This window comes from Hakea prostrata, chromosome 4, assembly GCF_041222555.1.
Source record: "Hakea prostrata isolate BN-2017 chromosome 4, UWA_Hpros_2, whole genome shotgun sequence".
Lineage (NCBI taxonomy): Eukaryota > Viridiplantae > Streptophyta > Magnoliopsida > Proteales > Proteaceae > Hakea > Hakea prostrata.
In genome coordinates this window covers 32308236-32327314 of record NC_142603.1, presented here as the reverse complement: position 1 = coordinate 32327314, position 19079 = coordinate 32308236, and the positions used below count along the sequence as shown (strand labels likewise).

General features: G+C 40.3%; 1 protein-coding gene across 1 annotated transcript; it reads left to right on the top strand.

The window, feature by feature from the left end:
- Window positions 1–655: 655 nt before the first annotated feature.
- Window positions 656–18740, top strand: LOC149018697 (uncharacterized). The gene is made up of 2 exons (XM_089152852.1): window positions 656–1024; window positions 18377–18740. The coding sequence occupies exon 1, from the start codon at window positions 729–731 to the stop codon at window positions 999–1001; it is 273 nt and encodes a 90-aa protein (XP_089008978.1). The 5' UTR covers window positions 656–728; the 3' UTR covers window positions 1002–1024; window positions 18377–18740.
- Window positions 18741–19079: the final 339 nt, after the last annotated feature.

The following is a 19079-nucleotide window of genomic DNA, read 5'->3' as shown; positions in this document are numbered from 1 at the left end:
GACCAATCAGTCGACCAATCAGGTTAATATAGTCCAAACAGGGAAATGGAGGATCAAATGGTCACTAAACCTCAAGGGCTTTTGCACACACATCAAGTGACATACCTAGTGTGTAGAAATGCCTTCGAACCAAGTCAGATAATACTCTAAGTCCTGTAACTAATCTCATCTTCAGTCAGGTGCAGCTTTCTTTCCAAATCTACACAGACTTCCAAGATTGGAACACCAACATCAACATCCATGGGTTCAGAGTCAAACTTCATATCTTCTATTGAGATGGCCCATAGTTGGCTTCTTCTTTTACTTCGGGTCTTCGGACCTATAAACAACCGGGTTTTCGGGTCAGGGTTGGCTAGGATAGGGCTGGATTTCACAGTGGAACACACGCTCGAATATCACAGTTAGAGTACCGGCAGGGTGGATGTGACATCGACTCTATGATTGCTAATCAATGAACCTACCTTTGTTCCAAAAAAGAAATAAAAAGATATTACGTTTTATAACTTTCTATTGTATATGTTTTTAAGAAAAAAAATGACTCGGTCTGACCAGAACGAGTCACCAGGTTTTGAAAAAAACCGAGCCGGATCGGAAAACCCAGGTTTTCCGGTTACGGTAGAATGTAAAATCTGAAATATACAAGATTCTCCTGCGATCGCTAGAGGAGAAACAGAAGGAGAAAGGTCAAGGGTTGAACTCTCACGTTTTTTCCCTCCCTCTTAGCTTCAATGGCGTTTAGGAACTTCTACAACGAGATCAGAGGACTCAAAGTGAAGGATCTGCCTAATCATCTGAAGCCAATGTTCTCGATCGATTATGTGAAGCAATCGATCAATAAAGGCTTGGATAATTATCACCGCAAGTACATCATGACTGACTCGATCGATCCTCTTTATCATGTCTGCTTCGGTGGCATGATCTTCTCGTACCTCGTCGCTCTCCCGGAAGAACGTCGTCACCTTGAACACCAGCAGCACGCCAAAGAGCATGGCGGCCATTAAATTCCTATAATCAATTGATCGAGGTATGCGTTCCTTTTCTTGTTTATTGTGTCTTTCTTAGTTCAGAAATTGATATTTGATTTTGTCATGAGATTACGAGTATTATAGCCGTACGTTGTTTACATTTGTATCTTGATTCAATAAGATCTTCGGGCATTTTACGTTTCCCTGGCATCAAACAATGTTTTGATTTCTTTACAAAATTGGGTTTCCACATTGCATATCTTAAGCTTGAGTAAACGAAAATGGCACCGAACCAAGGAATGGTTGGTTGAAGAAGTGGGTGTTTTCCTCCAATTTCTCTCTTTGATCCGTGTGACTCATTAAGAGGTACTCTTATTTAGATATCGCTATAGAGAGCTCCCTTGCAGCTTGGTATGTCATTTTGTGTAAGCCATTCCTTAGGTTGTGCTGCTAGCTTTGCATTCTTCAGTTAGAAGGCAATGAGAAGCCCTTTATTATGGTTTCCAAAATGCTTCATTCATTGAGTCAGATTTTGACAGGCTTAGCAGCTATTCTGTCACTGTAGCAAAGAGCAGGCAGACACCTGGGCAAAGTAATAGAAATCACTACCCCCTTCTCTACTTTTAGCCTTACTTCATTTTAGCCTTTTTGATATGTACGGATGGCCTTCAAATTTATCGGGCATAGTAGATTACCATAGTTAATTTAGATTGCGGAGTATTAAGTCTATTCAAATAGCATCTTTTCTTGGCATCTTCGATTGGGATGTATGGGAGAATGACATTTCCGAGAAATATCATTAGACACCACTTTCACTGGTCTGTTTGGAGATTTTGAATGTATGGGGTCCATTAAGTAGCAATTTTTCTCAATTTTGTATTTTGGGTGTGAAAAATTTAAAATGCATTCCAGGACATAATGATTATTGACAGAAAATGCAATGATGTTAATTTTCTGAATGTTCGATTAGAATGTTTATTTATACCATGTTATTTGTTGTAAAAATTTATGACGTGCCTAGATACCTAAAATATTCACATTGTGGAATCACTTGAATATAAATTATCACAAAGAATTTAAAGATAAACTTGGTTTTGATGGTGCTAGGCACCCTCTACAGCATTCACAACAATGCTCAATGGCTGCCCAAACCTTACATAGAATAACCAATGACCTCTCCTCAGATCTTTCCTCCCTCTTATAACCCATTAACTGTGACAACTGCACCCTCGCTCTCTTCCATGTGGCACGACCCCAGGGTCCTAGCATTCGTGCCCTCCTGAATTTCACCTTGTCCTAAGGTGAAGTTAGATGAGAAGCTTGGTCTTCAGATGTTTGCCACATAACCATGCCCGTTCTGTGTCTTTGAGAACAAGACTCCTTGAAACCCAGCAGATTTGGTATGCAAAATACTTGAAGCAGCCCATATGGAGAAAAAGCTTAGAGGCTTCAGCTGGTGGAAAGAAAAAAAAATTAAGAGTAGCCACCACACATGTAGGAACAGCAGTGCCATCCTGCATAGAATCAACCATTAATGGCGTGAGTTCAGGAAGATACTCACTCAGAAATCCTGTCTTTAGGACACAATGTCCAAGTGTTTGCCACAGTAAACACAAATACAACTCCTTGAGATTAATCTGAGGTAAAACCCCCAAAGAAAATTCACAACTAGGTAATCTTGTAGTTCCTTCTCCACACGTTGATGAAGTCGTTTTAATCCAGAATCCCAGATTCCGCTTCAACTGCTAAGTGCTCCAAGGGCTGTCCCTTATCATATTTATTCTCTGGACAATACTATGCACAGGCATAAGTCCACTTCATAACCCACCTCTATTCAACTATCTGTACCCAGGTTTCCATATTAAATTTGAACTGAGATTCAGGTTGGGACTCAATGTTGCTGAACTTCCAAATTTGAACACTTTGCCTTTGACGTAATTCTGCTGGAGCTTTTTGCCTCATCTTAAAGGCCAACTTTATCGTACCCAGTCCCAGTTCGAACAGCTCAAATGGCGGCCTTGGTGGAGATTGATCTCCCATTCATGCATGATCAAAACCTCATTCCACAACTGGCCGCTCGCAAGGGAAAGTGTTGAATCCCCAGTTAGTGAAGCCACTGCCCCCAATCCTCCCTTTGATGTCTCTCTCGATGGCAAAGAGCCACTCCGCCAACGCTGGAGTTAAAGCGAGCTCCTTTGCCACCATTCTCAACCCCTCTTGGTTTGGGTTTGCATAGCTGCTCAAGACGATGTGAAAAGAAGAAGGAGCAATCAATTTCCTGAAATAGCAATCAATTTCCTGAAATGCCCCTGTTCATTAGGTTTAGAGAATGGGTCATTTTGTTTTTGGGCCCCTATTTGCCATTAACTAACTCAATTGCTAAGCTGGGCCTAGAATTACAACACTTATCGGACCCGCCCTTGCTTTGAGTGTCGTTTCATCAACCCATAGGCCCGGTAAGTGGGCTGCAAGTACTTTTACTTAACTGGGCTTCTCATGGCCCACTTCTTTGCTTTCATAAATTTGCAAACTGTTTAGACTGGTTTGGGTCCAGTGGTCCACTCGCCAATTGGTCTACTCTCTTTGTCTCCCTTTATTCTCCAGTGATATTTGTCTTTTTGGTTTATACCCTTAGCGCCCCCAATGCTGCAACTCCTTCCCCTTGATTGGTGGTCAGATGAAGATGGTTAAAACAAGTTTTGGAATCTCTTAGTAGCTGCCCCCACGTCACAATGTGTTTACGCCCTTGTCGGTGCTTTCATCGACCATCACTTTTGACTTTCGCTGCCATCTTCAACTAAGGAGGCTTTGCTAGCACTCGCGTGGCCACCCAATCTCCACTCTAGGGCGGCGTCACTTCTTCTTGCAAACTTGAATGGAATCTCAACCTCCAACTCTTCCGGTTCCAGATTTCCTAGTACACAAAATTGATGGTGCCAAAAATCTGTTTTGTTTACCCAATAATCGTCGGTTTCTATCCTTTTACCCTTTCCTCTTTGCTTCTCCTACTCCTTTTCCAGATGCACTCTTACTAGCCTCTTGTTTAGGTGTTTTCTCCTCATCCTTCTCCTCTCGTTCTAGACCACGCATCATCTCGAGGGGTTCTGCTGGAGTTCTTTCCTCACCCACTCCTCTCTGCGATGCTTTGCCACTGGCTAGGCTCGAATACCCTTTTGCAACACAAAGGTTGCAGAATTGGTTTTTGGAAACCTCTAACGTTTGATCAATTCTGTGAACCATGATTGTAATGACCTTCGCGGCCCTTCCTTCCCTCTTCGTTTGGGTAGTGCTCGACTCCACTCTGAGATTTGACATCTTACTTTCGCCAAAAATCAAGTTGCAAGGCTTCCTTGAAACTTTTCCAATCGAATTTCGACCATTTTCTCCAGTAAACCCACTCCAATGCATACCCTTCTAGTTGTTGGAGAGCCACACCCAGTCAATAGTCATTACTCAATCTGGTTTGCCCAACAGAAGTGTATTACCTCTACAATCCATTCTTGTGCATCACCTTCGCTGGAAAATGGACAATTCAGTCTCCATCTATCTTCCTCGGATTGGAACATGCTCTGATACCAATTTGACAGGAATCCTCCTATCTAGACTAATATGGAATCACTTGAATATGAATTATAGCAAAGAAATGATGTGAACATGGACCACCTCATAATTGAGCCCAAAGAAGCCAATACAAAGTTGGTCAATTTTCCCTCAAGGGCATTTTGATCATTTTCCGGCATTTTTAGCGCTCAAATGTGGGTCTAAATTGAATTCCCTCAATCCAAGGATTATGATCTATTTTTTATTTTTTATTTGGGCTAGTAAATTTTGAGTTATGAATAGTTCAAGTCCATTACAAGTTAGTTAGTTGTGGATAAGATAAGATTCCTTATTTAAGGGGGTTTTATCTTTTAGGGGTGAGTTTGTTTAGAGAGTTCTACTTTGATTTGAAGTTGTTTGAGTGCTAAATTATCTTAATTAGCATATGTTTTTTAAGAATTAGGATTTATTTATTTATTTATTATTATTATTATTATTATTATTTTATTTTAAAGTTAAGTTAAAGTGTGCTTAGAAAGATTCCAATATAAGGGTTGAAGTTTGTAGTAATTTGATTGCATTCTGAGTGTTTTGATCAAGAGTTGGGATCCTTATCTATTAAGGATTCCCAACCCCAGTTAGAGTCTTTTCGTTTTAAGGCTATAAGTAGCCTATTCATGCAATGTAATTTTCAGTTTTGATGAATAACGAATATTGAGTGTTTATTGCTTGAGTGGTTGGCAGGGTTCTTTTGAGGGGGATCCGATGGTTGTCTATAGAGAGTATTATAATCATCCATCCTCCATTGTAATCAAGCTTTCAGTCATCAAAGCAATCTAGCACAACAACCTCCATCTACAAGTAAAGCAACTTCTACACCCCTTCCCCCTTTCCTGCGCAACCTTAGAGCCCCTTCCCTCACCATTGTAGCTTCCCTGCCCCCTTCCCCTCCTGTGTAAGCCTAGAAAACCTTCCCAACCCCATCGCATATACCCTCTTCCCCTTCCCCTTCCCCTTCAATTTCAGTCAAACCCTAGCCCCTCTCCAAGCAATCTCAGCCTCCCCTTTCCCCCTTCCCCCCTTCTTCCCTACGATACAGAAAATCCCTCCCCCTATTAAACCTTGATTCCAGCCCCCTTTAGGCCCCTTTCACCTTCCTCTAGGATCTCACCAAACTGTGGAACATACTTCTACATTTTCTTTCCCAATCACTCCCATTTTCTTTAACTTGGAAAATTTCTGCAATTCATCTTCTTCTTTGAGATTTCTGTAGAATTTTCAAAACCCTGAGTTTGATAAATTTCAGATCTGAATTACCAAGTGCAGCAGGGTTTTGAGCCTTGGAATAACCTAAAACTTCTTGTTTCAACCTCCCCCTTCACTGGGATTTCCTGGGCAAACCTAAATCAATGGAAATTACCTTTATACCCTTAGCCCGAGATCCTGGTTTGCATCAAGAAATTAAAAGATAATCCTGGTTTTGATGGTGCCAGTCACCACCTAGAGCATTCACAAAAATGCTGCCCTCAGCCAATGGCAGCCAATCCTTGCATAGAATAACCGATGACCTCTCCTCACATCTTTCCTCCCTTTTATAACCCATTAACTCTGACTACTGCACCCTCACTCTCCTCCACATGGCATTCCCCCAGGGTCCTAACATAATGTGATAGGAACCCTCCTATCAAGACTAATATGGAATCACTTGAATATGTGATGTGAACACAGATTGAACCCCTCAGCCGAACCCTATAGTAAGCCCAAGAACCACCTAAGCTTGTTGGCCAAATCCAATTCAGGGGTATTTAGGGCTTAATATGGGTCTAGCTGGAATCTCCTCGATCCAAGGGTTATGAATCTATTTTTAGTTTTTTTATTTGGGTTAGTAGTTTGGGAGTTACAGTCCATTTTAATTTCTTCAGTTGTGTTTGACTTGTTCAAAGTGGTGCATAAGATGAGACTCTTTTACAAGAAGGGTTCTTATCTTTTAGGAGTTTGCTTTTGATTAAGAGTTGTCTTTTAGTAGTAGACTCTAATTCAAAGAGTCCATGTAATGAGGTGGGATCCTAATCTATAAAGGAACTCCACCTAGAGTCCAAATCTTCTAATTAATTAGATTCTGATCTAAGGGTTTTTGGTCAAGGGGTGGGATCCTTCTCCATTAGGGAATCCCAATCCAAGTTAGAGTCTTTTTGAAGGCTATAAGTAGCCTATGAGGGGTTGTATGGCAACGCTTCTGGCACACTTATTCTGTGCCATTTGCCCATTTTGGCATAGAAGTTGGCGAAATCTTGTATGGTAAACTAGTCCAAAATAAGTGTGCTGGTTTAGCAAAAGAGTGCTGAACCGGGTGTTTGGCACACAATTTCTATGCCAACAAGTTGGAAGGAACAACACCGTTTGAGGGCAAAGTTGGAAAATCACAATATAAAGCTTCAAAAGCCCTAACAGGTCTTTCTTCTCCCATTCGCACAACCTTCACTGAAGAATCTCACTCCAAAAGCTCAATGAGTCTCTCTCAATCTCACTCGATCTCTCTTAAAATCACTCGAAAGTGTTAGGAATCACGTTAGCATCTCTTGCTCAAACGTTATTTCGCTCAAGAATCTGTCTCTGCTGCATCTCTCGTTCAAATCTGAAACTACAATGAAGAGGCATTGTTCATCAAAAGCACCATTGTTCAAATCCTACAACTCTATTAAGGTACTTTCCCTGCAACTCAGAAGTTGTAGTTTCATGGTTGAAGAGAATGAATGGAGGTGCTTGAATTAGTTATTCTGTTCGGTCCATTTTACTCTAGCATGTTCTATGATCCGTGGCTGAGCTCCTACAAAATTTCTGAAATAAAATTACTTACGAAGTGAATTTGCTGTGAAAGAACTGCCATTTAATACTTAATGGAGAATCTAACTCCTCCTAGCTGAGGAGGTTCTTGAAGAACTGTAATTTCCTTTTTCTCCAGTTAGTTTGTTTGTTTGAAAACCTTATACATGGGCATCTTATTTTGATTTTATGAAACCATGAAAAAGTAAAGATTTGTGAGTTAAGAAAATCTCTCATTTAAGAAATTGTGATTTCTCACACAATGCTTAGTGGAATTTAATTGTTTTTTCTTTCATTTGAACACCAAAAGGAGGACAGACAGATGCAAAATGTTCTAGTTCTTTAGTTCAACAATTTGAGAAACTAAGCCAAAAGACAGGCATTTGAGGTTTTGCTGAATTATCTTTGCTTAGCCAAAGGACATTTTGAGTTTATGCTGAATTATCTCTGTGGGAGGTCAGTGGAGTCCAGCAACTAGGAAATGATTGATGTAGAACCTGGGCTGGACTGAACCAGCTGCAAACCAACCAACTGGACCAGGTCTTTCAACTTGTGTGTGACTGTTATGATGCGATTTTGAGAGTTGCAGACAGAAGGAACGAAAGAGAAGAGCAGAGAGGAAAGAAGAAGAAAGGAATTTGATATTTTTCTTCCGTTCTCTCATTACATGATTGAATTTAAATAGAGAAACCCTTACAATTATTTGTAGACAAACAATCACCCCTACATGCCTTGCACATGCTTGATAACAACCCAACTTGCACATTCATCTTGTTTCCCAAGTTGTTTCCACTTTTCTCTTTTGTGTAATCTCTATGCTTCATTCTTCTTTTTCTTTTTTCTGGTTTTCTATTTCCGGGCAGTAGTAACAGCCGCTTAGAATTGGATTGAGTTTCACTATGGATTTTATTCGTTAGAAAATTTGTTATTGATTAGAATCAAATCCAACAAATTGCCGGCATTGGTATTGATTAGAATTAAATCCCCCTGAAATTGCTTATCGATTGTTGTAATGGGTTTATATTGGATATAAAATGGAGTTATACCTTTCTCTGCTTTGTTTAACCATGAATTTTTTCTGCATCTACTAAACACTTATCATTAATTGAATGCTTATGTTTGATTTCCCCCCCCCCTACTATGTTAATCTATATAGTTTTAAGAGTACGGAGACCTGCATTGGATACTTGAAGAAGTCATATTGGATCCTTATGTTCCCCTTGAAAACACCTAAAATGAAACAAGACAAATGAAGGAGCAAAGGAAGGCAATTGGAAATCAATTGGCAGCAATAGCGAGACTGCCACTAATCACTTGAAACATTATAATCTCACCTGATTTTAACTCAGTAGTACTGTGTATCAACTGATGTGTATTTACCTTTTTTAATTATTTTATTAAAAAAAAGTGCCCATTTTGTACCCCAATTTTGTACATATCATACAAGATTCCGTGCTAATTTTTCCAGAGAAATGTGCCCATCTGTGCCCAACCATACAAGATTTAAGTTCAGATTCTATGCCCAATTTGCCCAATTCGGCACAAAAGCATAAAAAGTGATTCTGTGCCAAATTGGGAAATTGGCACAAAATCATTTCCATACAACCCCTTAGTCCACTATAATTTTCAGTTTTGATGATTAATAAAGTTGATTATGTCGAGGATCAAGGTTTCTAGTTGAGGGCCCCTGCTTGAGTAGAATTCTTCAGGTTTCTTCATCTTCTTCACCAATCCAGCAGTCTACAAGCATTCACCAATGCATTCAAGCACTCAATCACAGCAGCCTAGTAAGACTCAGTTACAACAACTTCCCCCCACCCTTCCTCCTTGCGTGGCTGTAGAATTCCCTCCGTCTTCCACCGTAGACTTCTTTACCCTATCCCCTCTTGCCCAGACCTTGAAACCCACCCAAATCTCATTGCACCTACCCCCTCTACCTCTCCCTTCTGTTTCAGCAAAGCCCTACCCCTCTGCCTAGCAACCGTAGCTTCTCCCTTTTCCCTTCCCTCCTGCATGGCAGCAGCCCCTACCCCTTTAATCCATCTTCCCCAACCCCTTTAAGTCTCTTTTCTCTTCCCATAGGGTCACACATAGCCCTAGATTGACGTCCTAAAGTTATTTCTGCAAAACAGCCTAGTTTCCTTGACCTAGAAAGATCCTGCACTTCATCTTTCTCCTTGATAAGTTCTGCAGAATTTTAGACTTCTGAGAAACCCTAAATTTATAAATTTCAGGCATACCCCAGCCCTTGAACCACTGTAATTGAGCTCTGAAACTGCAGAACAGCAACACAAACCGTTCTGAACTGCAGGACAGCAAGACCCCTCCTTCCCTAACCCTAGTCGAACCCACCCTAACCCTAATTTTGACTGTTGGTTCAAAATTTCAGATCTGAAACATCTATTACAGCAGGTTTTAGAAGCTTAGAAGACCCTAAAACCTCCTGTTTCAGCCTTCCTATTTGCTGGATTTTGTAGGCAACTCAAAATTCTAGGGAAATTACCTCAATACCCTTAACCCTAGACCTGGTTTATATCGATATGAGTTACAGCAAAAAAATTAAAAGATAACCTGGTTTTGATGGTGCCCAGCCACCCCCCACTGCATTCACAACAATGCTGCCCTCAGCCAATGGCTGCCCAAACCTTGCATAGAATAACCGAGGACCTCTTCTAACATCTTTCCTCCCTTTTATAACCCATTAACTGTGACGACTGCACCCTCACTGTCCTCCACATGGCATTTTCCCAGGGTCCTAACAAGAGGCTGTATCTCCCGTCAAAACCCCCCTGAGATGGCCATTTGAGTTGGACCAGAAAAAAGAAAAAAGAAACAGAAAAAGCACCAACGTGTTGGAATTACACCGCAACTCGGTTTTCTGGGGTAGCAAGTTGGGCCTCAAGTTCTTGAACAATGATGCTGACATTTGCTGATCAAATTGGCTTGTCAATTGGACCCACTTGTAGCATTTGTCTTTTGTTTGTCAAATATTTAATTTATGTGCTTAAACTAAGGCTGGACCCCCAATTGATATGCAATGTTAAACTTGTTGTCATTGCATCACATCCTTATTTAGTTGGGACTAGGCTATGATGTAGAGCTTGGGCTGAATCGAACCGACATCATTAAGATCAACTTGCCCAAGTTAAACCAGTCTAGCAAGTATTCTGGAAAGGCCAAAAAGAGGCCACAAAACACTGTTTACATGAACAGGAACAATGTCACAGCCCTTTCTTGGATGTTAATGAGAATATCGTTAGAAGATATGGTGGGTCCCACTTGCATCTACAGCTTTAGAAGACTGAAGGCTGTTAGATTTTATTTTAGCTTCTATCTTATAGTTTCCTAAGTTTCTAAAAGTTAACTTCTATTTTAGTATTCAAGAATGATGCTAATTGATAAAGCCTACTTCTAATTTTTAAGGAGAATTTTTCTCTCTTGTACTTACTCTATTTACTAATTTTCTTTTTTGGGAGGAATACTCTCTATTTACTATTACTGCCCTTTCAAAAGTTCACCTCTGACCCCCCTCCAACCCCCACCCCCGCCCCCCAAAAACAAAAACAAAATAAACAAGAAGTATCCAAAAATTCTGGGAAGATTTGCTCAGAAAGAAACAGCGGAATTCTTAATCTTAAAAACTAGCATCCAACTTGTGCAGAAAGTGCCAGCAGCAGGCTTGATCTGAATGGAATATTCTCTGGGTAGTCAGGGTCATCAAATATCACTAATTTTATCCTTCGTATGTGTGAAAGAAGGTTAGAACTTACATAGTATTAGCAGATCATAGGAGATTCTGGGATTGTCCTAGGCTAGTTACAGAGGCTCTAGTACCATGTTAGAATCCAAGACCTCTAACTAGCCAAGGATCAGAAAAAAGAGATGAAATAGAGGACGAAGAAGAAGAAGAATGATACGAACCCGTATCTTGAGCTCAGAGAAAAGAAGAAATTTAGAGGGAGAGAGCAGCAGCTTAGAAGAAACAGGGGATTGGGGAAGAAGACGAACACAGATGTGAGAGAGAGAGAGTTAGGAATTGGAAAATCATTCTTCGTTACCCTCATTTACTTGCCACACTTACATTTATAGCTAGCGCTGCTATCCCATTGTTATGCTCATTCTACCCTCTAATAAGTACTAACCATGACCTGATTCCCACTATAACATTTCACCCCATCATTTCCTTACAATTACCTCTCTCGATGGGTCTATTTTAAACAGGATCTTAACATTGCCGACTCCTTATGTGAACCTTGTCCTAAAGGTTCAGATGTAACATCCCCCAATTCAATATTGAAACAACCGACGTAAGCGCCATTGAAGGATAAAGCAAACAACACCTCAAAAGTGTAGCCAAGCAGGCCATGGCTTGTGCATGTAGAGCTTCACGAAAATTCATGGGGTCACCAGTAACCAAGGATACAGGATCAGATTTTCCAATTACCATACTCACAGCAACATATCTTGGGACCCACACAAACACACCAATTGCAGGAACCTTGGAACCAGGAAGAAATTTTAATGTGTCACCCACTTGAATTAGCAAAGCAACCATCTCCCTTTCTTGATCACATGTCCCACTTGCATCATTGACAAGCAATAGAGCCATTGCTAGTGCGAAGTCTACCAACTGCTTGATAGCATCAGATGTTTTGCCCATGGCAAGAATTCCCAAAGTACTTCAACAGCACAAACAAAATACGTTGACAACTAGAACCCATTGAAAGCACCATATAGAAAGGTGAAGAACCCACACTAATTTGATCCCTTGCTTCCGAACTTTTTGGCAACCATGGCTAGGAAAAGTCTGCTGGACCTTGATCCTTACCGGCCGTCTTTTTGAGCTCCCAAGATACCAAAACCTTAGTTTTATACCCAGCATTTGAAGACGAGATTGAGGTGGCGAGAGTGCAGGGAATACCAGTATAGTTGAGCTGCTAGAAGGAGAGATTGAGATGGCAAAAATGACTGAGAAAGTTTTGGGCAGGAGGGTTGCGATCGAAAGACGTCCACCTTCTGAGAACGCAAACCTGGGCCTCCGTGGAATGTAAGAATAACTTTACCGGCAGGGATCTCATAATATTTTGAAGATTGCTGTTCCTTGCCCATGAAAGCTGCCCATTGAGTACTAACTGTGAGAATAATTCGAAACCAGTGCTGCCAAGTCAAGTGTCTATGTACCATAGAAGATTCACCAGGGCGAACTGGTCTGGCAGAGGCAAGAAGCCACTTCTCAGCCATTGGCGCTGAGGTCTCCACCGGCGACACCATTTGCGGCTTCCCTTGGTGTAGTGGCACATCCTTGCGCACAATGATGAGTGAGGAAGAAGAATAAACAATTAATTTCCGCAAATGCCCCTTCTTAGTAGGCTTAGTAAAATAGTCGTGTGCGCTCTGGGCCCCTGCTTCCCAACTCTTACTTCTTGGGCTGGTTCTTTTCGCCCATCTTAATCCCCGTATGTGAAGCTGTAAACACTGGGCCCCTAGTTGAGTAACAACTAACCCAATTGGCATGAAGGGCTTGGAATTACAATTTGTGAAGCGCCCATAACTTGAATCGTGAAGCTTCAGCCCGTGACTTAGGTCCTGAGCTGCAGTTTGTCTTTGTTAGATGGACTTCTAAAGACTGCCTCTCTCCTTTAATTCTCTGAGCTAACCACAAAGATTGACCCATGGTCAGGGGTCTAACCAAACCGAAACACGTTTGAATTTGAGCCATTGGTCTGAGCCCTATTCCTTTCCTCTCCTCTTCAGCAATCCAAATGCAAATCGTGACCCAATTACATCTGCTGCCATGATCTGATTCTTGACCTCTCTAACTAAAGAAGGTAACAGAGAGTGGGTGGTGCTTATCTTCAGACTCCATCGCGGAAGTTGCTTCATATGAGGATGCCACCGTTTCCTCCTTCTAGCGATCGCTTCTTTTCTCTGTAATGGGGGTTTCGCTGCAGCTTGCAGCTTATCTAGTTGGTGTCCCCATCGTTCGCCTCTTCCCACTGCGATTTCTACCTTTGGCCATGGAGGTTTCGCCGGAGGGAGTGTTGCCCAACCTTCAATTTCTTTGTCTCTGTGTCGTTTGTCCCGTCCTTCATTGTGAGTCTTGATTCCGACCTTGGAGACGATCAACGTCATTCTTAGATTTGCATCTGTCGTCATATTGAAATCACTAAATAGGGAGTCCATCTTGATGGTCCCTTGAGTAAATCGCTTCCGAAGAACCCCTGTGACAAGGAGAAATGTGCGATGGTCATCGGTGTACCTTGGATTGATTTTTCCGGTGACTTCTCCTTTTGGTTTTTGAATCTCATGTTGTTTGGCGACCGATTGCAATTTCTTTCCTTCCTCAAAGCACACTCTGTGATCCGCCACCACGGTAATGTTGTTCACTGCACTCCTGCTCGACTCGCTATGTACAATGCTCGAATCACTACTACTTAAACCATTGCTCAACTCACCTTGTGCATTGCTTAAATCACCCTATACCCCATCCGAGACAAGGCAGTTATTCTGCGATTTGTCTTTTGACTGCTCCACCTCGAACGCCAGCAACCCTGTCACACTAAATAACATTCTTGGTGGTGATGGTTGTGGAAATGGTTCAGGTAAGGGAGCTATACCCCTTTTTGTGAGAAATTGATCAAGCTTCCTACTTATCGAAGATATGAGGGTAAATATCGTCTTTGTGATCTCACGAAACTCTGCTCTCCCTGCTTGATGCTCCACTCTCCATGCTTTCAATTCGGCAGGTCGGACCAATGATACGAACCTGTATCTTGAGCTTAGAGAAAAGAAGAAATTTAGAGGGAGAGAGCAACAACTTAGAAGAAACAGGGGGTTGGGGAAGAAGACAAACACAGATGTGAGAGAGAGATAGGAATTGGAAAATCATTCTTTCATTATCCTCAATTACTTGCTACACTTACATTTATAGCTAGGGCTACTATCCCATTGTTATGCCCATTTTACCCTCAAATAGGTACTACCGTGACTTGATTCCCACTAAAACATTTCACCCCGTCATTTCCTTACAATTACCTCCCTCGATGGGTCTATTTGAAACAGAATCATAACAAAGAAGAAGGAAAAACATAGTATCATAAGCTTTAACAAAGGGCTTGCAATTAGGTTGATGAACTCTAAATCACAAGGCATCGATTTATTGTAATTCAAACAATGGAAAAAAGAAGAAGACTATTCTTCACAAAGGAGGCAGAAAGTACAATAATAACGTCGCAGATTAACCCTAGTAAACAACAGAAAAGATACCACAAAAGACCTCTAGGCTATCGGTGCTTTTAGCATAATTTAAGTGTAGGATATATAATACAAGTGCATTAATTAAAAGAAGGATAATTTTTATTTGAAACTCTGATGTTTGATCCTAGTCATTTTTTGCATTTGCCACCCTTAGTCACATCCACCCAGCCGGTACCCTACCTGGCATACCCGAGTGTGTGATCTACAGCTCTGAAGATCCAGTGTTCAAGGAAACCAACCTCCCACATTTACAATAACGTAATCATGAACAAGACAAAATCAAATGTTAAACCACAATAATTAGAGAGATCAAGATAAGATTTAAGAGAGTAACAATAAAATCAGAGTGCGGAAAGAATGATACCAATATAATAATCAAATAGAATAATCACATGTAGAGTGCGCGGAAAATCACTCCATATAACACAACGAAATAGTAGATTGAAAGTCAAAAGAAAGATTACAACCGATTCCCAAAATGAAAGGAAAAGAAAAGAAGTAATCAAAATAAATTAAGGTCTCTTCTAACTTATAAATACAACTTCTAAAGGTATAAGTTTCAGAATCCAGGTAGCTCGTAACAAGCACACGAGTACGACTAATCTTGACGCGATACGTCGTCACCCATGAGTTCTTCACTTTCGCAGTCACCGTAGCCACCAACTTGGGAGTAGTTTGCGTCATTGGTTTGTGCTTCATAGTACTGGCCTTCATAGTCGTCAGTACATGTAGGATAGTCTAACAAAGATATTTGCAAAAATGAGTGAGATCAAAAGAACTCAGCAAGGCAAGTTATTCCATAACAACACAAATAACATGATAGCAGAACATAACAGATGTAAGATGATATGAAATAGACAATGCATGTATGAATCTAACTCTATGTATGCTGGTCTTTATTGGCAGACATGCTTTAAATTATAGCACCATACTCCTCTAGGTAGGTCCCAAATCACTATTCCTCAACCATCTCAGTATCTTGGGTTCTCTGGTGGTAGTTGGTCCTGCATCCCTCTCAAACAATCTTTGGCTGGGGTTTAGGTCAACACTCTCTCACACCACCATTTGGTCTGAGTATTGGCGTATGTCAAGGTAAAACCTAGCCCATTCCAAATCATCTACTTAGTTATATCAAGTCAGAGTTAGATACTTCCATTCCTCCCCTCTCGAGATCCTTTCCGGTATCCTTCTGACTAGAGTTAGCGTATCCTATGGCTACAACCAACTTGGACTACGGACTCATCAACCCTATTGGTCATCCACAAATAATAAATGGGAAGCTCTCATGTCCTCTCACGGATTGCACACCGGTCTTGAGTGCCCATGAGCCCAAGTCTACTACTTGCGACCCTACCAATGAATGGTCCCTCACAATGTGATCCATGTCCTCTCACGGGTTGGTTACCGGTCTTTAGCGCCCACAAACCCACATTGTTGCCACAGGTTACTCGGTCTCAATACCCTTCCGAATTGGGTCTGATATAACAGGGACATCTTAGCCAAACACCGCTAGACAAGCCCTAGGTATAACAACCAATAATCCGGGAAAGAGTCAAAGGGCACCATAGGAAATGTCCCATACCACTTCCACTGATGTCCAAGGACAAAAACGTCAAAATGACATTCCCCAATCCCAAATCAATACCTAAACAATCACATTCTCAATTCAGTCAAAACATACACAATAGACATTCCAACATATAGAAAGATGAACATATAAACATGATTAATTGAATAAGAAACTTACATGAATATGTACTTGAGGTACTTACAACAGTAATATTATAATAAAAACAATATAAGAACAGCAGTGAATCCATGAAATTCCCAAATTAGAAACTAAGATTCACACAATCTATGTTAATATGGAAACAACTGTCCTTACCTTAATTAGCTTCGAAGAAATTCAGTTGGAACAAGAGATCAAGTCCAAAGTTAGCAAATAAACCCTAAACAATGATAAATACAACATTAGGAAAAAGCCCTAGAAGATTAGAGGTCAAACGGATCAAATCGGACAAAGAAAACCCATGCTGTCAGCCCTGACAGCTTGGTCCAATCGACCAGGTGAACAGTATTTATCAAAATTCAGAATTTTGATTCGAAACTCATCTTCCGGGATTCAAAACACTCCGAAAATTCAAAGGAACATTAGGAATAGTAATCTAAGACTAACTAGCATAGATTGGACACCAACAATGGTAAAAAACAATACTTACTAATTTGATCAAAAACATAGTTTTCAATGAAAACAAACCATGGATTCAAAAGAGAAACTATAGAGGACAAGGATTCACTCTAGATGAATATCAACAGTAGATCATAGATGAATACTAACATGGAAATGGATTTATCATGCTAGAGAATTCAAAACAATAAGATTAAATCATGCTTTCATGAAGAATATTATGATCTCTTCTAAAAATCAAGTATGGAGATCATAGCATCATTGGAATGAATGGAGATTCATTCTCAACTTTAGAGATTGTAGAAGAGGTGTTTGCAAGGTTGCAATACCATCTTCATAATCACAGCAATAGAGTTAGATCGATACAAGAGTAAATCAATGAGAAGTATAAGAGATTACTAACCTTAATGATGAACAAGTGATGAAGAACTTGAGATCTTACAAGAGTCCTTCAGAAACACCAAGGAGAGGCTTTGGGAGAGGCTTTCCACGTTCTCTAGACGTTTTAGAAACAAAAAAGGCTAAGAGACACGAAGTCCTATTAAATAGAGCATCAAAACCCTAAATAGAAGATCTTCACAGATTCTGTCAGAGCTGGTCGATTGGCCCTGTTGACCAAGCCTGACGACAAGGCCAAAACAGGGACTTCAAGGCCCAAACTTTTCAAAATCTAATGGGCTTCTCCCAACTCAACAAATGACTTACCTAGCATAGAGGAATGCTTTTAAATCATGTCCAACTAGGCTTTAAGTCCATAACTAAGCTCTTCATCATCAAGGTGCATTTTTTTTTCTAACACTGCCAAAGTTTCCAAGTATGGAACACCATCATCAATCTCCATGGGTTTTGGGTCAAACAGCATGTCTTCCACTGAGATGGCCCATAGTTGCCTTCTTCCTTCACTTCGGGTCTTCGGACCTACAAGCAACAGGGTTTCCGGATCAAAGTTAGGGTTGGATTTCACATCCTTATGGTCTCTAAAAGTATCAATTAAGGACACACCGTCATTTCTATGACATTCAATTTCTTTTCTCCAACTTACCCCAATCTTGAACGGAGGTATGAGATACAATGATTTGGTGTTGGAGTAAGTTTCTAATTAGATATGCTACTAGTTGAACAAAGGAAATCGAAAAAGTATAAGGGTATTTTGGTCATATATTCTTAATTGGTTATTGGATATTGTTAGGCAGACGAATGCAAAATGTCATTTTCTTTGGATTGAAAATGACTTGGACCAAACCTTAGGTGGTCCAAATGAAAATACCCTTAAAAAACAGCAAAAAAGTAAAAATAAAAAATAAAAAGTAAATATTATTGATATAAATTGGTTTGATGTCAACAAAGGATGCTGTTGCCCAGACATGAGAAAGAGCCTGGGCATTTCCTTGGGAACTCTGCCTTTTACTGTTCTGGAGGGCAACCTATATAATACTTACCATATATATTTGTGTGCTAGATGGTGTAGCCCATTATTTTACTTTCTGGTCAATTTTGCAGATGGTCATAGCTAGTGAGCAAGTGGAGTTTACCTTGCTTCTCCCTTCTTCCTCTTTTAATATTTGGTTGTTGAGTCTAATCTGTATTTCACTTTGTCTTGCAGGATCAACAGGCAAACTAGCAGTTGATTTGGTTGTCTTATTCTGCGGTGGTGGTTCAATTTAACCTTCTTGATTCTGTAGAAAAAGGATACTCCATCTACAAATATGAGGCACCAGTAGTCACTGTTTGAAATAAATTCAGCTCACCTTATACTGTTATTATATGTTTATCTAGTACTGCATCTTCAAAAGTTGCTTCTTATTTTTTTCCTTAAATTTTTTGTAGCCACTTTTGATCAATTTTTATTGGGTCTGTAGGTATTGGAAAATTAGGTTTTGACTCAACGGATTTATCCGAGTCTAACTCAAACATTTGGAAAACCAGATCAAGAATCAAGTAACCTGGGCCAAGGTGAAAAATGACCAACTCAATCATGACTTGTTTGTCACCCAAGTTAGTATGGACTTGGGGAGTCATATCGTTTTTAAAATCGAAATTTAATATTTCATTAGTTGGCTCACTGGGTGTGGTTGGCTCACTGGGTGTTGAGCGATTTTACTTACTGGCACGTGGCTTTAAAGTATTGTGTAGGGTAAAAAGATAATATCTTAACATGTTACATCTTAAAGTTCCGAGTCCAGATATCCTAATGGAGAGAATTTTTTAAACCACATGATTAGATTAATGACTTGAATTCAATTGAAAAATAAAATTCTCTTTTTTAGGCAAATTTTGAATATGGAGTAATTCATATATTCTCTCTC